At 42.5% G+C, this 25,697-nt stretch overlaps 1 protein-coding gene across 1 annotated transcript in view; it reads left to right on the top strand.

The window, feature by feature from the left end:
- Positions 1-25,697, top strand: part of LOC126176587 (uncharacterized) — a 541,845-nt gene that overhangs the window by 220,871 nt on the left and 295,277 nt on the right. Inside the window, exon 7 of the mRNA XM_049923748.1 lies at positions 17,374-17,489. Within this exon, the coding sequence (XP_049779705.1) occupies positions 17,374-17,489 (116 nt within the window). The remainder of the gene's footprint in view (positions 1-17,373; positions 17,490-25,697) is intronic.

Genomic DNA, 25,697 nt, shown 5'->3' with positions numbered 1-25,697 from the left:
GTCGAGCGTCTAATGTAATTAGGCTTGTCAGCTAGGTATTCAGCAGCTTGTGCCTCGTCGCCGTTCCGTTATTGGCTTTTCTTACGGGGTAAAGACGCAGTTATACGGCAGAACGCGAACTTAGAGCGCCGCCTCATTGCAGTTCCAGCCCCGTATTTTCTCTAATGATGGCTCTAGGTCCTAAAGGTTGTTGCGTCATCGATACAGGATATGCAACATGCAACGCTATCTGTGAGTCGTCATTGACAACTTAAACTTTTTGACAGAAATAAAACTAACCAAGGCTGCATTTACATGTTCCGCTAATAGACGGTGTTACTTCATTACTTGAGACAAGCTCGTAACAGTATTCTGCAAAATCTGGATCAAACTGAGTCTTTTCGAGATGTTGGGACACGAAGGTCCATAACGGTGACGGATGGCAGCCCTAGCCGGGAGGCACCAGTCGTCACCTGCTGTGTAACATGCGAATGCTACGTGTTATAAAGGAGAAGCTCCATCCATCGTTCTGCACGCGATCAATGAAGAAACCGTTGAGAATTAAAACACCATAACTATCGTATGTCTCACATGAAACTTCGCGCAATACGAATTTAAAACCGTATAAATGCATCTAAAGAACATTGACAGAAATTTAAAAGAGAAAACGAAAAAAGAAAAGCATGAAAAAGGCTAGGATAAGAAGTAGTGCCTTATGTGTGTCCGTAAACTGGGATAAAGTGGATGAAAATTTGAAGTTTTTTTTCTTTTTTCAAGAAATTAGGACTTGAATGCTTAACGATGATGTACAAGAAATAGCTATTAATTTACATTTATGATCTTTCATATGTCACAAACCTTGTACTTTTACAGGACACGGTTGCGAACATGCAAATTTAAAGGGGCTAATATGCTTTAATTCATTACTTTGGGTAAAGCGGATTTTTTTATTTAAACTACTTTATTCCACTCAAGGTCGAAAGTAGATCATTGTAAGATATTTTAAAAGAAATAATGGCATAGCTTTAAATAAAAATACGTTCAACATCGAAATTACCGTTAAATGATCAGTGCTTTTAAAAACTTGAACACAGATCCAACAACATAATAATGTTACAAAATCACATATGGCAATTCTGTTACTCAACAATGTTCACATAAGTGTCTGCGACATCATACCGGCCCCTTCTCAAATCTTTCCCCTTACCTTACAAATGACGTTTAATATGGAAACTTTGAAATTCAGCTTCATCACGATACACATAATGTGTCTGTTTCTTGCCATCTCTTTTTCTTAAAAAACTATTCAAAGCAGTTCCTCACCTGCCTTCTCAGTCTTTCCTACATGACATCTATCTCTTTTATGAATGTTTAAGGAAGCGAGGACGTAGTAGCCTTTGTTATAATGAATTTCAGAAGCTTTTCGCAAAGTCATTACATTGCTATTTACTTTTCTCACTGCTTCACGTACTTAAACTTCATTATAATATCTTTTTTCTCTGCTCCAATCTCCTTTATATTTCCAGGGTATGATTTTCTTTAGCCCCGCGTTTACAAAAAAGTCAAGTTTGGCACAATAACGAAAAGTAAAAGTACGATAAAAAGTGAGTTTCACGTACATTGCACATACTGTACAGCTTTGATACAATTCAGCTGAAAAATAGGTGTAGTTTCTCACCTGTGGGCACTGCAGCAGTTTGTTTTCGTTGAAATGACAAAGATTTAAGTAATTGGTTGCCCCGATTTTCGTTTCTCGTGTAGCTCATGACTCGGGTAAGAAACACAGTGGTCACAGCTTTCGAAATACGTCTCAGTTTTTGTGTTTCTTTCTCCCGTTACCCAGATGGCATTGGTTCCGTACATTGTGTCTTTGATCCGCTTTACCCTTGTGATCCGCTTTACCCCATTTTACCCGCTAATACATAAAACTAGTCGAGCCTGTCGCCAAGATGTAAACATGCGTCCCTTTTCCATCCAATAAAACGACGTATGCATCGTCATATGTTATGAAACATTTACATAGACGAGAACAGCGAATTCATATACAAACGACAAAATAATACATCTGAAAATAGAAACTTATTGAAAATTCTTCTTTTAGTTAAGAAAATACACATTCAGCAAGATAATAACAATTTATAAGTGACGCTAGATAAAAAATGTAATGAAGAAGTGTAACACTATTAGTTACAAAACAAACATCGTCTGAACAGCCCTTGGAGGCCTAACGGTACCGACCGGCCACCGTGTCGCCCTCAGCCCTTAGGCATCACCACACCCAGATACGAAGCGTCATGGGGTCAGCACATTGCTCTCCCAGCTGTTTATTTTTTTTTTTATTTATGCATTTATTTTACCTGGCAAGATTAGGGCCTTCAGGCCCTCTCTTACATCTAACCAGGCATACTCAGATTCAACAAATTTCAGTTTCTACAGAACATTAAGGACATATAACATGTTATACAGTATTAATGTTAAAGAAAAAAATAGAGATTATAAAAGTAGTACAATGATAATTATAACAATCAAAAAATAATTATAACAATCAAGAATAATGGATATAAAATGTAGACTGGCAATGGCAAGGAAAGCGTTTCTGAAGAAGAGAAATTTGTTAACATCGAGTATAGATTTAAGTATCAGGAAGTCGTTTCTGAAAGTATTTGTATGGAGTGTAGCCATGTATGGAAGTGAAACATGGACGATAAATAGTTTGGACAAGAAGAGAATAGAAGCATTCGAAATGTGGTGCTACAGAAGAATGCTGAAGATTAGATGGGTAGATCACATAACTAATGAGGAGGTATTGAATAGAATTGGGGAGAAGAGGAGTCTGTGGCACAACCTGACAAGAAGAAGAGACCGGTTGGTAGGACATGTTCTGAGGCATCAAGGGATCACCAGTTTACTATTGGAGGGCAGCGTGGAGGGTAAAAATCGTAGAGGGAGACCAAGAGATGAATACACTAAGTAGATTCAGAAGAATGTAGGTTGCAGTAGGTACTGGGAGATGAAGCAGCTTGCACAGGATAGAGTAACATGGAGAGCTGCATCAAACCAGTCTCAGGACTGAAGACAACAATAACAACAACAATAGTAATGACTATGTATATGGAAGTAAACATATTTTTCTTTTACGAATGTCAGTCCTATTGCTAGTTTGGAATTTTCTCGTTATATTCTTGCAGCTTGTGAGTTATTCTCATCAAGCAGAGACATAAGACGATAGAATGGAGTGAAAGAGATATAGAAGAGGTAGATAGGTTAGAGGAAGAAAAATAGAATGGTAAAATTCGAAGCTATGATGGAGAGGAGAAAGAAAAAGATGAGAGGGGCACAACAATGGTGGGTATAGCGTCCCTAATATGTAAGTTTTGAGTTCCCTCTTGAATGTTGAGTGGTTCTGGATAAGACGCAGATCACAGGGGAGCGCGTTCCATAGTCGTATGGCTGAGATGGAGAAAGATTTTGTGTTATGTAAAGGTACAGCCAAGATGCTAGACGTATCCGATCTGGTATTGCGGTTGTGGAATGATGATAGATGTTTAATGTGAGAAGATAAGTATTAGGGGCACCAGTGGCTAAGAAATCGATGAAGTAAGCACATCGTGTGGATATCGCGTGCCTTATGTGGGCGTATCGAACCTAGCTGGGAGTATGAAGGACTGATATGATCATACAACCGTATATTGCATACGTATCTAACGCAAGCATTCATCACTAGCTCGAGGCGTCTCGAATTTTCACTATTTGTGACGTGTTGAACTACATCACAGTAGTAAAGATTAGGCAAGACTAGTGTTTGGACTAATTTTTGTTTAACATGCGTTGGAAATATTTTTCTAAATTTTTGAATTGCATGTATGGAGGAGAGCGATTTCCGGCAAGCTGTGACTGTTTGTTCTTCCCAGTTTAGGTGTTCATCCAAGATTATTCCAAGTTCTTTTACTGTTTTTTGGTATGGTAGTTGGGTACCATTGAGGAGTATTTGAGGGACTGTTTCGTGAAAGTACCGACTGATTAACTTTGGATGAGATATAAGTATGACCTGGGATTTCTTGGGGTTTAGTTTCAGACCTAGGTTCTGTGCCCAACGAGAAACAAAGATCTCCGTTCATACTCGCTACTGCGTCAGCAATGTTCTTGGGGCTTGCACTTATGTACAGTTGGATGTCGTCGGCATATAGATGGTAGTTGCAGGAGTGAATCACTGAAGAAATGTCATTAATGTACAGTGAGAAGAGTAATGGACCAAGGACGGAGCCTTGGGGAACTCCAGAGCGCACGTTTTTCCATGATGACTTTTCCGACCCACAAATGACTTGTTGACTTCTGTTTTTGAGGTAGCTGTCGAACCAGTGTATTGCGCTGTTTGAGAAATTCAGCTGCTTCATTTTAATTAGTAATATATCAAAGTCAACTGTATCAAAAGCCTTGCTAAAGTCAAGCAGTGTTAGGATGGTAGCGTCACGTCTGTCCATAGCATGTTTAATGTCATCAGTTACTTTGATTAACGCAGTTGCTGTACTATGGTGCTTTCGAAAGCCTGACTGATATTTGTCGTTGATGTTATGATTTTTGAGGTAATCCGTCAGCTGTTCATGGACGATGTATTCTAGGGCTTTAGATATCGCAGGTAGTATGCTGATCGGCCTATAGTCACCTGGCGACTTAGGGTTGTCAGTCTTGGGTATAGGTTGAATTAAACTTTGCTTCCACTCTGTAGGATATGTACTACTGTCAAGAGACAGGTTGAAGATGTCTGTGATAACTGGAGTAATAGTGTCTACGACGTTCTTAATCATGCCAATGCTCACTCCATCATTTCCTACTGCCTCGGAAGAGATTCTCATAATTGCCTTGTGTACTGTGCCGGTAGTGACATGTTTTAGGAAAAACTTGCCTCTCGAGAGATTGATATCTTGGGGCTGGTAATTTGTCGCTGCGTGGCAGTTTACAGCTGTTGAGAAGAAATCGTTTAATTCTTCTGCAGACGCTTGATAAACAGAGTCAGATCTTCGCTTCCCTATACCGAAACTGGACAGCTTTTTCCACAGTGCAGCAGGTTTTGATATGCCGCATACGACAGAGCGGGCATGTCTGATTTTGGCATTCCTCACGCTTTGCTTGGTTCTATTTCGGAGTTTCCTATAAGCTTCGTACGCCTCGGGAGTTGGGTTAAGCTTGAAGGCCCTATGTGCAGCATCACGTTTATTCTTTAACTGGCGTAATGCAGTGGTGAGCCACGGAGCGGGAGCTCTCTATACCTTGACAGTGCGTTGAGGAGCATGTTTATCATACAGTGCAATAATTTTGCGACATAATTCCCGAATTTTTCCGTCTAAAGTCGGTTCATTGCTTATATCATGCCAAGGGATGTCTAAGCAATCCTTTTGAAGAGCGTCATGGTTAACATTTTTTAGGTTTCTTTAGGTTACAAGGTAACATTTTTTTTTTCTATGCACTGAGTAATTTAAGAATATCACGTCATGAGCAAAGAGTCCTGGAGCGGACGTCTGATTGGCGCGAATTATTTTATCTGGTCGCTTTGTTGCAATTATATCTATGAGTGTATGGCTGTGTGGCGTGTGATGAGTTGGGTCCAGCGGTGTTAAACTCATATCATTGGAGTGGAACAGTCTCCTTAGTTTTTCTGCAGAGGGAGATTTTAACTGTAAGTCGATGTTTGTGTCGCCCATAATGATTATGTGTTCATACAGTGTCACGAGCGAGGACAGGGCAGACTGAAAGGAGGACATAGCACCGACGTTTGGAGGTTTATAGATTACTCCAATTAGTAGTTTCTGATTTTATGTATTTATTTCGAAAAACAAGAACTCTGCTTCTCCTTCGCCCTTTACATCCGATGTGCATAGTATAGTAGGTCTCAGATCAGAGCGAACATAGGCACCCACACCACCCCCGCGTCGTGTTTCACGATCTGCCCTTAGGAGAGAGTAACCAGTGATTCGGATAGCGTCGGAAGAAATGTTTGGATTCAACCAAGTTCCAGAGACTAGGATAATATGGAACAGCGATTGGCAGAACAGGTCACAGAACTCGTCGAAGTGAGCCGTTAGCGACTGAGCGTTCGCGTGGGCCACAAAGAGCCCGCCACCGGAACCGGTCCGTCCCATTGTGGCCGCCTGTAGGACCGAGCGCGCTCCGTCTACCTGCTGGCCGGAAGAGGGACAAGCCGGATTTCGCGGGGGAAGGCACATTTACAGGTGTGTCCAAGGTCGTGACTTGTCAGTTTTCGTGACCGTTGTCGCTAGTTGTCAGTGAAGTAGCTCCTCAATTGGCGTCACAAGGGCTGAGTGCACCCCGCTTGCCAACACCACCTGGCAGACTCAGACGGTGACCCATCCAAGTGCTAGCCAAGCCCGACAGCGCTTAACTTCGCTGGCCTGACGGGAACCGGTGTTACCACTGCGGCAAGGCCATTTCCAATATTAATATTTAATTTGTACTAAATGAGATAATCCTTTGTGAAAAACTGCAAAGATGTACAGCAAATTCTATATTCCAACAATGCGTCTGCAAGCGTTAACAATGCGCTAAATATCGTAAAATCTCAAAAGCACAGCAAGACAGTTAAGAGACTGACAAGTTAAAAAATGTAAAACTTTAAAATATGAAAAACATACAACTTTAAAATCTTGAAAAGCAGAAGAGCAGCATGACTTTTATAACAGTCTTCTAATGTATTGTCGCAGAAGAAGCTGAGTAGCACCGTGGTGTAGTGGTTATGATACTAAACTGTCACATGGAGGAACGTGAGTTCATAACTCACCAGGACTGTACAATTTTAATTTCTATATTCGGTTCGGGTACATTCTAAAAGTATCCACAAATGTCAAGAATCATTCTACTGGAATGTTCTGTAGCTGTGTATATACCGTAAGTGTTCTGGCCGCGTGATGACTGGGTGTTTGTGTGATGTCCTTAGGTTAGTTATGTTTAAGTAGTTCTAAGTTCTAGGGGACTGATGACCATAGATGTTAAGTCCCATAGAGCTCAGAGCTATTTGAACCATATTTTTTGTTCAGGCCGGAGGCAGCTCTCTCTGCGCTCTTGTATGTGCAAGTGCTGAATAAACATTCGTTAAGTGAAGTTAATGTTCGCCATTCATCTAATTACACCTTCTTCTACGTGACAATATCATAAAAATATTTCTCGTTGAAACTGAGTTTTTCATTCAACTAGCTTAAGACTAATTTTTATGTCGACTATAAATCTTCTTCGAGTGCATCTAGTAAAAACCCTTTAGAGGCGTTACGTCATTGATTGACCCTTCTGAGTATTTACCTTCTTCCAAATGTTGACGAAACAAATATCTGCTACTTGCAACACCCATTGTATGTTCTTTGAAACGTATTGTAAAATTACGACCCTTTCGACATCTGTATTCTTTATCGCAGTCGTAGCAGGTGAATATTCAGGGAGTTCAGTCTTCAGTATCTGTTCTGATTATCCTAAGCAGTATTTTGTTTACTTCATCCTTAATTTGCTGTATAACTGCCGGATATTGACCGCTAATTCTGCTAAAAATGGTTCAAATGGCTCTGAGCACTATGTGACTTAACTTCCGAGTTAAACCTAACTAACCTAAGGATATCACACACTTCCATGCCCGAGGCAGGATTCGAACCTGCGACCTTAGTGGTCGCGCAGTTCCTAGAACCGCGCCTAGAACCGCTCGGCCACTCCAGCCGTCCTAATTCTGCTACGCTGAAACTGTGAATCAATGAGGAAATCATAAATACCTTTCTTTCCTTTCTTTCTAATAGTGACGAATAACCGTAGCAGTCCAGTGTAAAACATTTTGCGAGTAAAGGTCCCAGTTTTAATGAAATCGTAAAGTAGCAGTTAAAATGTGGCTTCCAACGCGAGAATACTGAGTGGCCAATTAATTGAAAAATACCGGTCGAGAACGGCAGCGATTCCACCGCGGCATCCCATTTGCGTCGCGCATCAGCTTGGGCCGTTTGGAGGCGGAGGCGGAGGCGGAGGTGATTTAAAAGCGAAGCGAAGCGACCACCGCGTCGCCTAAACGGCTTCCTCTGCAGCGTAGCACAATGGCGGAATCCGGCGAGAGATGCGCGCTTTATTCGCCTTTGAAGCGGTGTCGGTTTTTGCGCTCTTTATCCGGCCCTTTTCCTTTTAATTAAATCGTCCCCCTGCTTACCGCTTTCGCCCGCCCCGATCCCGAGGTATTAATACTGCAGCGCGGATGCCGCCCCGTCGTGATAGCCGTCATTAGGCAGCGCTGCAGATGCTTCGAGTTCTCGGATTCGGCCTCTTTGTTCCGAAAATCGTCTCGCAGCTACGACAACGCTCTCCACTCCCCCCCCCCTCCCACCTCTCTCTGTCTGTCTGTCTGTCTCTCTCTCTCTCTCTCTCTCTCTCTCTCTCTCTCTCTCTCTCTGCCTTTGTCGGCGTCCCTCTGAGCGCCAACGCCACAAGCACTGTCTCTTTGGGGATTTCCGTAGGCCCGAAGGAAAATGCTACAATCAGGAGTAAAGTGCGGTTAAATCTTACAGTCTTAGTCTGTGAGTACGAAACTTAGGCGCCTTTCTCGAAAATTGTACTGTACACGTTTTCAAGATTAGTCAGCAGATTCTCGGGAAGAACAAGAATTCTAAAGAAAGTTGTGATACCGAAGGGACTGAGACAGGGATGTTCCTAAGAATAGTCATCAGCCTCTTCGGAAAAACAAAAATTTAAAATAAAACTGTGATACCGAAGGAACTGTGAAAGGATTGTAATGCATCCCCATGTTATTCAGCCTGTGCCATGGTCAAGAACTAAAACCAACTAAACAGATGCTTCGAAAAAGTTTAGTGTCCAGAGAAAAAGAATTAAAAATTTTAAAGTTTATCGATAGCAGTGCAGTTCTGTAAGAGACTGAAAAGAACTTTAGGATCAGTTGAACAGGATGTTTAGAGCTTGAAAAGAATGCCAGCTAGGTTCACATGAATTTGAAGCCATTTTGACTATTTTTCGACCGTGACTGTCTCGAGAAATATATAAAGGTTTTTTTTTTAAATTACCGCTACCAGTCACAAACTTTGTCAACTGTTGTATTACTTATTTATTTAGCGACATGTTTCGAGGGAATACCTGATCTTCAGGCTAAATTGCATTACAAAAACAACTTTACAATAAGTTCATGCTGATGTTACATAGTCTTTTCGTAAATGCTGTTTTCTCTTCTTCCAGAGGATGACTACAGCATTTACGAAAAGACTATGTAACATCAGCATTAACCTATTGTAAAGTTGTTTTTGTAATGCCATTTAGCCTGAAGATGAAGTTTTCCCTCGAAACACGTCGCTAAATAAATAAGTAATACAATAGGTGACAAAGTTTGTGACTGGTAGAGGTAATTTAAAAAACCTTTACATAGGTTCACATGGTTTTGTAAATAGTGTTTTGAAATTTGCTCCATTTTGTCCTACGTAAATTATGTAACAGACATCGCATTTTAACTTATAAACACTCGAACGTGCAAAATAAGAGGATTGTTCTATGTTACGACAAATTTGTGATATCAATGTGTTCAGTGATCTAAAGCCTATTTTTAGGTTGCCTTTCTGATGTGCAAGTCTGATTTTATGTGGAATTTTTCCCCAGTCTCATGTGACGGTGAACTGTGTATTTTTGCTATAATTTGTGCTTTTAAGATTATGTAGTATTTAGTTTTATTTTTGTGTCTGTGTAGTTTTCTGTTACAAATTTTGTCAACAATGGTGGAGTTATAATCATTTTTTACTGTTCTTCTTAGTGTTTTTAATACAGATGCTATGTTTCCTTTAGTCAGTGGATACTTGTTAGTCTCTTTACGCAGATTCGAGACTATGCTTCTTTGTGTGTTTTGAATGACAAGACCTATTGTGTATTACAGTGTCTGTAGTTGTCTGTTTATCGTAGATATTGAGTCCGTACGTTGGTCCATTCCTTGTGATTTCAAGATCTAGAAAATTTATTTTACTGTAATATTCATACTCATATTCAGGTTCGCCGATGACATTGTAATTCTGTCAGAGACAGCAAAGGCCCTGGAAGAGCTGTTGAAAGGAGAATATAAGATGAACTTCAACAAAAGCGAAACGAGGATAATGGAATGCAGTCGAATTAGATCGGGTGATGCTGAGAGAATTAGATTACGAAATGAGACGCTTAAGGTAGTAAATGAGTTTTGCTATTTAGAGAGCAAAATAACTGATGATGGTCGAAGTAGAGAGGAATTAAAATGTAGACTGGAAATGGCAAGGAAAGCGTTTCTGAAGAAGAGAAATTTGTTAACATCGATTACAGACTTAAATGTCAGGAAGTCGTTTCTGAATTATTTGTGTGGAGTGTAGCCATGTATAGGAGTGAAATATGGACGATAAGTAGTTTAGACAAGAAGAGAATAGAAGCTTTCGAAATGTAGTGCTACAGAAGAACGCTGAAGATTAGATGGGTAGATCACATAACTAATGAGGAGGTAGTGAATAGAATTGGAGAGAAGAGAATTTTGTGGCACAACTTGACTAGAAGAAGGGATCGGTTGGTAGGGCATATTCTGAGGCACCAAGGGATCACCAATTTAGTATTGGAGGGCAGCGTGGAAGGTGAAAATCGTAAAGAGGCACTAAGTGATGAATACACTAAGCATATTCAGAAGGATGTAGGTTGCAGTAGGTACTGGGAGATGAAGAAGCTTGCACAGGACAGAGTAGCATGGAGAGCTGCATCAAACCAGTCTCTGGACTCAAGACCACAACAATAACAACAACAATATTCTTGTTCGAGTGTTAACATAATATTTTTATGTAGGCTATTCCATAGTGTGTGTCTATTTCGATTCCTACAAATAAATTAATGTAGCATTTATGTATCAGATCGAACTATACAGCTCCAGAGACCTTTCCAAGTCTCAAATCTATGACGTATACATCCAGACTGAAGCGATGAATGAAAGTTTTCATAGTTGTCAGATTTTGTACAGAAAATAAAATGCACTAGTTTGCTTTTGTTCTACAGTATTACTTCTATTGTGTTGACCGGTTTTTGGCTTACAGGGCCATCTTCAGACATTTACTGACTATTGTTGCCAAAGAAGTTACAATGTTTGTAAACGGTATTGGAAAAGAAGTTACACATCTAGATTGAAACAGAAACATACAGTAAATATCATCTTAGACAGTGTGGTAGTAATGCACTGTAAAAAGCAAAAAGTTGAACAGTAAATAAATACAAACTGAGTAAACAGGAAAAAACCTTAATGCAAACAGGCTAACACAATAAAAGTAATACTGTAGAAAAAAAGCAAACTAGTGCTTTTCATTTCTTATAATATTGTTCTACCAAGAACCGACGGGAGATTCAGCTAACATGAATTAACTCGTGTTTCCCCTAGTGTACAAAGACTCATTATAAATAGTGTCCCAAGAAATCGAGACCGGCTCGTACAACAGCAACGAGGATGAGGTTTTTCTGAACTAAAGCACGAACGATAGTGTCGGAGCCACGACCAGGGGGCGCCCATGTGACGTCACGTAGCCAAGTGGCTCCGAGTGCGAATGGGCTGTGTGGCTGCCGCTGGCCTCCTTATATCGCGGTGGCAGAGGCCGCTCGTGATACAGAAGGTACGGAGCCGCTGCACACGTGGCTCAGTGGGCGCACACCATTGGCTCCGCCAGACCCAACACGACCGCGATCGGCGTCGGAAGGAACTTGCAATTCCGTTGCCAACATTAGGACGCCTGTGGAGAGGTATCGATACGTGATAGCGCAAGAATGACAACGTGTCACAAGTTAACCGATTTTGAATGTGGCTTGACAATCAGTGCAAGACACAGGGGTCATAGGAATGCCAGACATTTGCCACGCCGGACATTTGCCACGCCGGACATTTGCCACACTTGCGCCTTCGCCAGGTAGCTTGAGTAGCGATCCCTCAGGTAAGGGACGCCCTTCCTCGTACTTCTTCTGTCCGCTTTCAAACCGCCGTCTCCACATCTTAGTCGATGCAACCAGTACGTAAGGGACCTTCTTCTTCGACATCTTGGCGAAATACAGAGCTGCTTTTCCGAAATCGAAATATTTATAACTTTTGGGAAACGAAAGCTATACCGACGATTATGCCAGTATGTAATTAGTTCTGCCAAGTATAGATATAGATCCCTCTGTCTGTACGGTAGCTTCCTTTCACGCTTACTGATTGCGATAGAAACAGTCCATCGGCAGGGGAGCAACAAGAAAGGATGTAAAGAGAATGTGAATGTACGCTAATCGTTTCTTCTTGATTACTGCATTTGTGCCTACTTTAATTACTACAACTGCATGCCCAAAAGACAATAAGGAAAGAAGAAATGGGAATGGGAATGTTCGAAAAGAAGAACGACATACTCCATATTAATTTAATCTCTAAAATCCGATATCCTTTGCGGCGGAACATTAGTTAGTAAAGTGCAGAGGGACAATGTTCAAAACATCACTGAAAATACGTTCACTAAATAGAGATAAGAAAATCTATGATTGACATGTCATCTAAGGTCGACGTACAATTTTAAAATGTTAGAAATAAGGAAATGAAGTAATACAGAATGCTATGCTTGTAAGGTACGTTGTTGTCCTACATTGTTTACCTCTGGTATTTTCAGGGTCACAGAGAAAGCATCCTAGGTTTTGGAGGAAAAAGTCGTAATTGTAACGATCTGCACTACAACAGAAACAAGAAGCACAACTTAAGGAAAAATAATGTAATGTGTTTTAGGCTCATAAGCAACATTGAAGCAGATAGTTCCTGTGACTTAGTACGGGAAGAGGTTATATTCGACAACCGGAATAACTTAATAACTGGCTGCTTTTACCGACCCCCGGTCTCAGATGAAACAGTTGCTGAACAGTTCAAAGAAAACTTGAGTCTCATCACAAATAGGTACGCTACTCATACAATTACAGTTGGCAGTGACTTCAATCTACCTTCCGTATGTTGACAACAATACATTTTCAGACCCTATTGTAGATAGGAAACAACTTCCGTAATTGTTCTAAATAATTTTTTTTATTATTTTGAACAGTCAGTTCACGAGGCCATTCAAATTGCAAATGGTTACGAAAACACACTTGACCTCTTAACCACAAATAATCCTGAGCATCACGACCAGTGATCAGTGAACACAGTCGTAGCGAGGCTCAATTCCGTAACAAAGAAATTCAACAAAACCAAACGCGAAATATATCTATTTATAAAAGCAGCTAAAAATTCGGTTGACGTCTTTCTAAGAGACAGTCTATAATCCTTCCAAACTATGTAAGTGACGACCATATGTGGCTTAAGTTCAACGAAATAGTATCAACAGCACTCGAGAGATTCATACCAAATAAATTAATAAGAGACGGAACTGATCCCCCATGGTACTCAAAACACGACAGAAAGCTGCTGCAGGAGTACCGAAAAAGGCACGTATAATTAAGACGAACGCAAAACCACCAAGATTGGCGAAGTTTTACTGAGGCTCGAAATTTGGTGTGGATTTCAATGCGAGATGGTTCAAATGGCTCTGAGCACTATGGGACTTAACATCAAAAGTCATCAGTCCCCTAGAATTTAGAACTACCTAAACCTAACTAACCTAAGGACATCACAAACATCCATGCCCGAGGCAGGATTCGAACCTGCGACCGTAGCAGTCGCGCGGTTCTGGACTGAAGCGCCTAGAACCGCTCGGCCATCACGGCCGGCAATGCGAGATGCATTTAATAGTTTCCACAACGAAAGTCTCTCTAGAAATGTGGCGGAAAATCCAAAGAGATTCTGGTCCCATGTGAAGTAAACCAGCGGAAAGGCTCAGTAAGTATCTTTACTGCGCGACAGCGATGAGGAGGAGGAGGGGGAGACGAGGGACCCAACCCTTCGGAGCAGGTAAAATCATGGCAAACGTCCGGCGTGGCAAATGTCCTGCGTGGCAAATGTCCGCACACCGGGTCATAGCATGTCGTAGATAACATAATAATCAGGCTTCTACCGTAAACAGCATCTAGATTGCATCTTCAGTAGGGAAGAGACAACGTTTCCACACCCGTTAACTGCCGCACAGCGTTACAAGTGTTTGGCAAACGGAAGCCACGTCACTCCTATAAAACCGTAAGAGGGAGTCGATGGTCTTCTGTGAGTCAGATCGCCGCCGATTGGGATGTGTGGCGTCAGGAACGCATTTCTACCACGACTGTACGGAGAGAAATGCAGTGCGTAGCATTCGGCTGCCGACGGACAATGTTCATATTCACTGCTCTGACACGACCGTTGGCCAGTCAGTGCAGTTTCCACACCTGTCTTAATTCAAAATAATTATGAAATTTTCTACTGTACGCTTCAATGAAATTCATTTTTCTTTACTCAAATGAAAATTCCTTTATTTTGAAAGTTGTCTTTCACATTCAGAACTTGAAATAACGAATATATTTCGCTTCTTTTTAAATGGCAGATACTCTTCAAAGGTATATTCTGTACCGAGCTCTCGATCTCTGAAAGCACAATTTACTTTGACACGTTCAGAAAATGGCAGGAGCAAACTCTTTGAGGTTCCGATATCCGCGAGCCGGTGAGAAACGGGCGCCGCACGTGTCCGGGTAGAGAAAGGTGCGTTTGAATGGACAAACAGAGAGTTGTGTGGTGTCCAGTTTAGTTGGGTGCTGCGTCTTGAGATGGGCAGGTGTGGTAAAATTCTTTATATGAAATTTGAGTACAATTGAAGTCACAGTCTGCTGTTGACTCGCAGACGTCTTAAAATTACTGTGTGCCATTTTTTCTGGTTCGTACTGCAAGACTTGGAGTGGTGATATTCGCAGAATATTTTCAGAACTTTAGTGAGTGATTCCATTGTCGATATGATGCGCTGGTGGTTTTGTAAAGTGGGTGATTAGTAAACAACGGTACAGAATTGAGTTTCCATCAATTCACTCGAATATCAGAGCACTTAAAGTTGTCACATTCCCATTTAGTGAACTTCTTTCAGTATTTTCTGACATGTATAGCTTTTCTTTTGTTGTAACGCTTCACGTGTTGTGCTTATTTGTACCACGCGCTACGTACACGTATGCTGTGTGTGCCTTGGCTTAATCATACTTTAAATTCAATTATATATTTTCCCACTGAAACATTTTAATAGTCACTTGTGATCCCTCATTGTTAGTTTCAAATTCTAATGTCTTTCCGGCCGAGTTATACTTCGCAGTCAGTATCAAGGAATTCCGCGTAATATGCTATCACGTTATTTCGTGTCTTCAGCAAAGCCAGTAAATTTCCCAAATTACCACTGCGAACTATTACGTATTTCAGTAATTGGATTCAGCAAATCGCTTCATCTTTTTTTCTGCATGATTTAAGAGAACTGAAGCTATGTCTGTCGCCGCAGTTGCTGAGGGAGTGGGCTGTTCATTACTTAAAATAAAGCGTGAATGGTGTTGCTTTACGCCTTACATTTTCAGGTTTCAGAAGAGGAACGATATGCTAACAGACTGAGCCAAGCATACCCTACACATAGAACATAGGTACAAACCCAAGAGCTAAGACAACATTCACGTGAATGTTTACCTCAGTTCAGAAGCTTCACACAATTATGTTAACTATTTACTTATGCCCATTATTAGTACTTTATGCAAAGTAAGTTACTTCTGTTCTTTTGTCATATTGAATTAACAACGCAGTCAGACAGCGTTACTACATGAATTCGTCAATGTAAATTTAATGTACATTAGAAGGTATTTCAATTCAGATCGCATTAAGGATACAGATTACAATGTAATCCAAATTCAATGAGGCTTTAAACTACTTTGATAATACGGATAACATTTGTGTGTCATGAATCCGGATATTAAAGCACTGCTTACCTACTGTCCATTAAAATTTGCTACACCAAGAAGAAATGCAGATGATAAACGGGTATTCATTGGACACATATATTGTACTAGAACTGACATGTGATTACATCTGAACGCAATTTGGGTGCGTAGATCCTGAGAAATCAGTACCCAGAACAACCATCTCTGGCCATAATAACGGCCTTGATACGCCTAGGCATTGAGTCAAACAGAGCTTGGATGGTGTGTACAGGTACAACTAACCATACAGCTTCAACACGATGCCACAGTTCATCAAGAGTAGTGACGCATATTGTGACGAACCAGTTGCTCGGCCACCATTGACCAGCCTTTTTCAGTTGGTGAGAGATCTGGAGAATGTGCTGGCCAGGGCAGCAGTCGGACATTTTCTGTATCCAGAAAGGCACGTACAGGGCCTGCAACATGCGCTAGGGCATTATCCTGCTGAAATGTAGGGTTTCGCAGGGATCGAATGAAGAGTAGAGGCACGGGACGTAACACATCTGAATTGTATTGTCCACTGTTCAAAGTGCCGTCAATGCGAACAAGATGTGACCGAGACGTGTAACCAATGGCACCCCATACCATCACGCCGGGTGATACGCCAGTATGGCGATGACGAATACACTCTTCCAATGTGCGTTCACCGCGATGTCGCCAAACACGGATGCGACCATCATGATGCTATAAACAGAACCTGGATTCATCCGAAAAAATGACGTTTTGGCATTCGTGCACCCAGGTTCGTTGTTGAGTACACCATCGCAAGCGCTCCTGTCTGTGATGCAGCGTCTAGGGTAACCGCAGCCACGGTTTCCGAGCTGATAGTCCGTGCTGCTGTAAACGTCGTCGAACTGTTTGTGCAGATGGTTGTTGTCTCGCAAAGGTCCCCATCTGTTGACTCAGGCATCGAGATGTGGCTGCACGATCCGTTACAGCCATGAGGATAAGATGCCTGTCATCTTGACTGCTAGTGATACGAGGCCGTTGAGATCCAGCATGGTGTTCCGTATTACCCTCCTGAACCCACCGATTCCATATTCTGCTAACAGTCATTGGATCTCGACCAACGCGATCAAGAATGTCGCGATACGATAAACCGAAATTGCGATAGGCTACAATCCGACCTTTATCAAAGTCGGAAACGTGATGGTACGCATTTCTCCTCCTTACACGAGGCATCACAACAACGCATCACCATGCAACGCCGGTCAACTGCTGTTTGTGTATGAGAAATCGGTTGCAAACTTTCCTCATGTCAGCACGTTGTAGGTGTCGCCACGGGCGCCAACCTTGTGTGAATGCTCTGAAAAGATAATCATTTGCAAATCACAGCATCTTCTTCCTATCGGTTAAATTTCGCGTCTGTAGCACGTCACCTTCGTGGTGTAGCAATTTTAATGACCAGTAGTGTAAATGGGGAGCACGACATATCTGAGTTGCCGCTGTGAGTGACCTGTGCCACTGCTGTTTTTCCCCTACTTGTCAGTGAGTCTGTTTGCTTGTTTTCTGTTGCAGCCGCGGTAGAGTGCGCAGACGAGCGGCTGCAGGTGTTCAACAGCTCGTGCTACCTGTTCGTCAGCTACCCGCAGGTCTCGTGGCAGACGGCCAGGCAAACCTGCCAGGACAGGAAGGTGGGTGTCACCCAACTTTTCGAAACATAGGCGTCCATGCACAGATCCTGTCGCACTGAAACGCCGAAGTCACAGGTTGGTGTGTAACAGAAAAAAGGGCCACATCGTTCTAGCATTTGGGGCATCCCTTTCGTCTGGGCTTAGCCTGCTACTCACCATATGTGGACTTTTATTCATTTATTTACTAATCTTCTCCAGGTGGCCTCAACTCCGTACTTGTCTCACACACATATTGCACACATCTCCTCCTCCTTCTCTCTGCCCGTTCCTCCTCCGTCCTCCCCTTCTCTCTGTCCATCCTTCCCCACCCCCACCCCCCTCTATCTCTCTCTCGCTCTCTCTCTCTCTCTCTCTCTCTCTCTCTCTCTCTCCCTCCCTCTGTCTCTCTCTCTCTCTCACTCTCTCTCTCTCTCTCTCTCTCTCTCTCTCTCTCTCTGTGTGTGTGTGTGTGTGTGTGTGTGTGTGTGTGTGTGTGTGTCATCCCCTCCTACCTTCTCTCTCTGTCCATCCCTCCACCATCCTTCTCAAACTTCTCCATGCTGTGCCCATCTGCAGATGTAACCCCTGCAAAACAGATCAACAAAGCAGTCCAGTGAATCTCTCAAAACACGCCTGTTGGGCAGGGCAGCCTACGTGTTGAGGGCTGTAGAAACGTTTCTTGCACTTGATATGCAGGCTTCCCTGCAAAAGCAGGTCGCTAAGGCATGCTGATACTATTACCACACAACATGCATGTCATACAGGGCACCTTATATAGCAGAGGTGGACAAACAAACGCTTTTGCCATAACTCCACTACTGTAGCAGCTAGGAGGTTATGAACTTCACAGTGCTGATATTCATGAGCACTGCTTTCGTCTGTCAAATTTGACTGAAATCGATCTGGGGGTTTCGAAGGAGATCCTGCACATAGTGTGTGTGTGTGTGTGTGTGTGTGTGTGTGTGTGTGTGTGTGTAGTGTGTAATGTCACAGCAGCCTTCACAAAACACTTTTGGCCTAAAGTCAACCAACCTGAACCTACTTCATATGATCCAGAACATCGAAATCCTCTGTCAGGACAACACCTACAAGCTGTTCCTCTCTACAACTTTTACTCCCTCCTCCCTCCCTCACACACACACACACACACACACACACACACACACACAGTTCCCTCCATTACCAAACTGACTATTCCTTGATACCTCAGGATGTGTCCTACTAACTGATCGCTGATTGTAATCAAGTTGTGTCATATTGCTCTTTTCTCGCCAACTCGATTTATTGCCTCATCATTAGTTATTATTTTGTAACACAACATTTCAGAAGCTTCCATTCTCTTCTTGCCTGTACTGCTTGTCGCCTTTGTTTCACTTCCTTACAAGGTTAAACTTCTAACAAATGCTTACGGAGAATATTAATACTTAAATTTCTATTAATTGTTTGCAGATTCCTCTTTTTCATAAACTCTTTTCTTACTACTTCTGATCTGCATTTGATGTCTCCTGTACTTCAGCCATCATCTTCCGAAATAGTAAAACTGATCTAAAACTTCTGGCTTGTGATTTCCAACCTAATTGTCTTATTACCATTAACGGACCTAAGCTACCTGTAACCAACCTTATTTAATAGATACATAAATTACTTTATCAAGATTTGGAGACAGGAAGTAAATCTAGGTAAACACACTAATAGAAATTAATATGTTAATATCGTTTTGGATGTACATGATGTAACAATTCTGGAAGAAACTGAAGATGAGCTGCTGAAAGTAGTATATAGACAACAACATGTAGGAGAAAGGAATGTAATCATTATGTATTCTTCATGGTAAATACCCCATCCGCACAAAAATGATAACTGTTAATGTACCACTTGAGCAGGTCTACAACTTAAATTTTTTTTAATGTGATAAAAGTAAACTGCAACTATCATAAACGAAAAGTATTACCATATAATATCATATAATAAATGAGGATATTAAGAATCAACTAGATTTTTGTAACATTAATGAAAAGAGTGAAGAAAATAAAACTCCATGGAAACATCAAATATAAAGAGAGAGTGTAAAGGGAATTCCACGTCAGGCCATGCTTTAATATCCAGTAGCAGGAAGACACATAGGAAGACTCAGAATGCAATGACTTTGGAAACTAAACTGAAGATGGACTGGTTCAGTTTCAAACATCGAACAGCAGCAGAAGAAGAAGAAGAAGAAAACGGCTATGCTCAGCACCGCTTAATTTAATTTGACTACATTCCATTACCACTGTTTTACTTTTGCCGATATACTTATCTTGTAGCCTCTTTCCAAGACGCTATCTAATCTGTTCAATGACCTCCCATTTCTTTTGCCATATATCACAGAATTGCAATCTCGGCAAACTTCATAGTTTTTATTCCTTCTCCCTTAACGTTAAATCCCTTTCCAAATTTTTCCTTTGTTTCCTTTTCTAATTGCCCAATGTATAGACTGAATATCATGCGTTAGGCTACAACTCTGACTCACTGACATCTCTACAACATGTTTCCTTTCATATCCTTCGACTCTTAAAACCGCATCTGATTTCTGTTCGACCTACAGACAACACGTCGCTCTTTGCGTAGGCCGCGCACGGTAGCGGAGTGGTCTAGGGAACCTTGTCGCGGTCCGCGCGGTTCCCACCCTCGGAGGTTCGAGTCCTCCCTCGGGCATGTGTGTGTGTGTGTGTGTGTGTGTGTGTGTGTGTGTGTGTGTGTGTGTTGTCCTTAGTGTACGTTAGTTTAAGTTACATTAAGTAGTGTGTAAGCTTAGGGACCAATGACCTCGGCAGTTTCGTCCCATAAGATGTTACCACAAATTTCCAAATTTACTCCTTCCATTTTATCCCTTCTTCTTTCAGATATAATACATAGCGCAAAATAATTGAAGGCTAATTTTTGAAAACCTCTCATTATCCCCCATTACGATGCAGAAGTGTTAAATATGGTTCAAAGATACCTACAATCTTCCTTTGTAATCGTGGATTTCGTTGAACTGTTTTGAATGGTTGCTGGAGGTTGTACTATTTGTAACAGGTCGCTGGTGGTTGTACCATCTGTACCAGGTCATTAAGAACATCGTTCTGTAGCACGTCGCAACGCAAAATGTCGTTTTCGACCGTGAAATGAGTTTAAACTAACGCCCCAAGGCAAAGGATGATTCCATTGATGCCATTTACTCCACCTCTTGAGGCTTTTCGAGTCGATTCTGAGCGGCAGTGAATCTGAAATGTTTTCTTCATCCACCTATAAGAAATCCGCATGATTTCAACACTGGATGTCTCTCTTCTGACCTGCATCACAGAGGTGTCAAGAGAAGTGGTGACGTGTGGATAAGAGGGTGATGTGGCGGGTACCTTCCCTTCGTGTTATGGTGGTGATGGGGAGAATTTTGGTGAACTACTGAGCCCTGCCCTTTTCTCGCATGTATAGACACTTTGCTTTTTGAAGCACAACCAAGACAGATAGTGACGTTATGCAGGGTGTTCGGAAATTCTCATTACAAACTTCAAGGATTTTTAGAGGGGAGTGAGTACATGATAATTTCAACAGGAGCGCGTGTCCGGAAACGTGTCGTTTCCGTTCTACGACAGTTTCAATTCAGATGTGTTACTTATCCACTTGTGCTTGATGAATTAAATTGGGTATGACACGGTAGGGCCTACAATTATTAGATAACAATTCGAAAGTAAATATAGCGAAACATCCATTTATCACTTAAGTACATTTTTATATTAACATGTAAACATTATTTGTTTGTATTATTCCTAAATAAAAAAGAATCCAGTATACCGTACGTACAGAACAGTAATGATGCATTACATGCATTACAACTGCGGCACGATGTGACAACCTTCAACGTTGTTAGAGACGTCGTACCTACGAAGCATGTTCTGGTACACACACTATATCCTACATAGTATCTCCTCAGTTTCTAGTGCAGCGCCGAGAACTCGTACCAGCACATCTTCCTCTGTCTCTACAGAAGTTTGGTCAATTAATCTTTGCATGTTGTTTTTGGTCATCAGTCTACTGACTGGTTTGATGCGGCCCGCCACGAATTCCTTTCCTGTGCTAACCTCTTCATCTCAGAGTAGCACTTGCAACCTACGTCCTCAATTATTTGCTTGACGTATTCCAATCTCTGTCTTCCTCTACAGTTTTTGCCCTCTACAGCTCCCTCTAGTACCATGGAAGTCATTTCCTTACGTCTTAGCAGATGTCCTATCATCCTGTCCCTTCTCCTTACCAGTGTTTTCCACATATTCCTTTCCTCTACGATTCTGCGTAGAACCTCCTCATTCCTTACCTTATCAGTCCACCTAATTTTCAAATGCTTCGATTCTCTTCTGTTCCGGTTTTCCCACAGTCCATGTTTCACTACCATACAATGCTGTACTCCAGACGTACATCCTCAGAAATTTCTTCCTCAAATTATGGCCGGTATTTGATATTAGTAGACTTCTCTTTGCCAGAAATGCCTTTTTTGCCATAGCGAGTCTGCTTTTGATGTCCTCGTTGCTCCGTCCGTCATTGGTTATTTTACTGCCTAGGTAGCAGAATTCCTTAACTTCATTGACTTCGTGACCATCAATCCTGATGTTAAGTTTCTCGCTGTTCTCATTTCTACTACTTCTCATTACCTTCGTCTTTCTGCGATTTACTCTCAAACCATACTGTGTGCTCGTTAGACTGTTCATTCCGTTCAGCAGATCATTTAATTCTCCTTCACTTTCACTCAGGATAGCAATGTCATCAGCGAATCGTATCATTGATATCCTTTCACCTTGAATTTTAATTCCACTCCTGAACCTTTCTTTTATTTCCATCATTGCTTCCTCGATGTACAGATTGAAGAGTAGGGGCGAAAGGCTACAGCCTTGTCTTACACCCTTCTTAATACGAGCACTTCGTTCTTGATCGTCCACTCTTATATTCCCTCTTGGTTGTTGCGCATATTGTATATGACCCGTCTCTCCCTATAGCTTACCCCTACTTTTTTCAGAATCTCGAACAGCTTGCACCATTTTATATTGTCGAACGCTTTTTCCAGGTCGACAAATCCTATGAAAGTGTCTTGATTTTTCTTTAGCCTTGCTTCCATTATTAGCCGTAACGTCAGAATTGCATACGACTCCATAAGAAATAGTCCATAGAAGCTATGCCCGACGATCGCGGGGGCCACGCGTTTGGACCACCTCAATCTATCCATCTTGAGGTGTCTCCGAAACGCACGTGAGAAGTGAGATCGTGCTCCATCACGCTGAAACCAATTTATTGACGCACGTTCAGTGGCACAGCTTCCAGGAGCGGGTCCAATATGTTTTGCAGGAATATCAAGTATGGAGGACCAGTAAGCTTGAGTGGATGGAGGTATGGCCCAATCACATGACCGTCCACAAGTCAGTACCAAACCGGTGTTGAAATCCCTGAACGTGTATGGCACGAGGGTTTTCGTCTGCCTAGACATGGCTGTTTCGCGAATTTAGAACACAGGCCCTAGTGAACTGACACTCGTCTGTGAACAGAAATCGACTTGGAAGCAAGGATGTGTAGATGCAGCGGTGCAGGAACAACGTGCAGTAGGCAACGCGTTGTGGACAATCGACTGCACCAATAGCGTGTAACCTTTGTAAGTGGTACGGATGTAACTGTTGCTCACGTTGAACGCCCCAGACGATACTGTGACTAACACTCACTGCGCCCGCAATTGTTTGAGTACTCATCGACGGGTTCCCTTCAGTGCTATGCTTCTTTAAATTCGGGCGTGCGGCGTTGCCGTGGTGCGCCACAGTCCTGCCTCCTCACCATGGAGATATGTTACTCAGAGCCGCTGTGTAACTTGCGCAAAAAGTTTATGCGATGGCGTGCTACGTTGCGCCAGATGTTCGTGATACAGATGACTAGGCAGCTCTTTCGTTGCCCCGAGCTTCGCCGTACACAACGAGCATGTCTGTGTATTCCGAAAACTTGTACCAAACCACATTCATTGTATCGAAGAAACACAGGAATTGAACAGGTCTCGTAGCAAGGCGGGCGTTAAGTGACATCAGGTGACCATCTGACGTAGCGCACGTCATCCTGTCTAGCCAAGCGCGTACCTCAGACTTTTCTCTTTCCCTCAGCAGAAGTGGACGCCTTACAAATCTGAATTGAAATCGTCGTCGAACGGAAACGGTACCTTCCGGACATGGGTTACTATTCAAATTACCCACATAAAAAAAAACAAATTTGCATCACCTCGGTTCTGAGAGTTCCGGAACCTGTACAGAAAATTGGAACACAGATCAACATGAAGATAATTTCCGCCCTTTTTATTGACCATAAAAACCACACATTCCACGTTGTACCACCATACAACGAGACCTTCACAGAGGTGGTGGTCCAGATTGCTGTACACACCGGTACCTCTAATACCCAGTAGCACGTCCTCTTGCATTGACGCATGCCTGTATTCGTCGTGGCATACTATCCACAAGTTCATCAAGACACGGTTGGTCCAGATTGTCCCACTCCTCAACGGCGATTCGGCGTAGATCCCTCAGAGTGTTTGGTGGATAGGTTCATCCATAAACAGACCTTTTCAATCAGTCGTAGGCCTGTTCGATAGGATTCACACATGCTGGCCACTCTAGTCGAGCGATGTCGTTATCCTGAAGGAGGTCATTCACACGATGTGCACAATGGCGGCGCGAATTTTCGTCCATGAAGACAAATGCCTCGCCAATATGCTGTCGATATGGTTGCACTATCGGTCGGAGGATGGCATTCACGTATCGTACTTCCGTTACGGCGCCTTCCATGACCACCAACGGCGGACATCTGGCCCACATAATGTCACCCCGAAACAGCAGGGAACCTCCACATTGCTCCACTCGCTGTACAGTGTGTCTAAGGCGTTCAGCCTGACCGGACTGTCTCCAAACACGTCTCCGATGATTGTCTGGCTGAAGACATACGCGACACTCATCTGTGAAGATAACGTGAGCGGTCCATTCGGCATGTTGTTGTGCCCATCTGTATCGCGCTGCATGGTGTTGTGGTTGCAAAGATGGACCTTGCCATGGACGTCGGGAGTGAAGTTGCGCATCATGCAGCCTATTGCGCACAGTTTGAGTTGTAACACGACGTCCTATGGCTGCACGAAAAGCGTTATTCAACATGGTGGTGTTGCTGTCAGGGTTCCTCCGAGCCATAATCAGTAGGAAGCGGTCATCCACTGAAGTAGTAGCCATTGGGCGGCCTGAGCGAAGCATGTCATCGACAGTTCCTGTCTCTATCTCCTCCATGTCCGAAAAATATCGCTTTGGTTCACTCCAAGACGCCTGAATACTTCCTTGTTGAGAGCCCTTCCTGGCACAAAGTAAGAATGCATATGCGATCGAACCGCGGTATTGACCGGCCGTGCATGGTTGAACTACACACAACACGAGCCGTGTACCTCCTTCCTGATGGAATGACTGTAACTGATCGGCTGTCGGACCCCCTCCGTTTAATAGGCCTTGCTCATGCATGATTTTTTACATCTTTGGGCTGGTTTAGTGACATCTCTGAACAGTCAAAGGGACTGTTTCTGTGGTACAATATCAACAGTCAATGTCAGTCTTCAGGAGTTTTGGGAATGGGGTGATGCAAAACTTTTTTTGATATGTGTATTGTGTACTGACTCCCTCTACAAGTCCTAGAGGACTGTAACGGGAATTTCGAACACCGTTTAGTGGAAAACGCTTTCGAAACATTATAGAAGAAGGTTGTAGGCACCTCTGAGACAAATTTCACACTTCTGCATCGCTTATGGATGAGTAGGAAGAACAAACTTGTAACGTTCGGCTACAGTATTACTAATTCCCTGCTTTGACACAGAAAAGTCGTTTAAATATCTGAGCTCAGCGATGTAAAACGATATGAAATGGAATTAGCATGTGAGAACTGTCATAGGAAAGGCAAATGGTCGGCTTATTGGGAGAATTTTAGGAAAGAGTGGTTGACGTGTAAAAGAGACCTCGTATAGGACGTTGGTGCTATTCTTGAATGGTGCAAGAGTGTTTTGGGTCCGTACCAGGTCGGATTGAGGGAAGATATCGAAGCAATTCAGAGGCGAGCTTCTAGATTTGTTACCGGTAGGTTCGGACAACGCGTAAGTGTTATGGAGATGCTTCGGGAACTCGAACGGGAATCCAGGAGGGGAAGTGACGTCCTTTCTACATC

Source organism: Schistocerca cancellata, chromosome 3 (assembly GCF_023864275.1).
Source record: "Schistocerca cancellata isolate TAMUIC-IGC-003103 chromosome 3, iqSchCanc2.1, whole genome shotgun sequence".
NCBI classification, from domain to species: Eukaryota; Metazoa; Arthropoda; class Insecta; order Orthoptera; family Acrididae; genus Schistocerca; species Schistocerca cancellata.
Note: the sequence above shows the minus strand (reverse complement) of the source record. Positions and strands in the feature narration are given on the sequence as shown.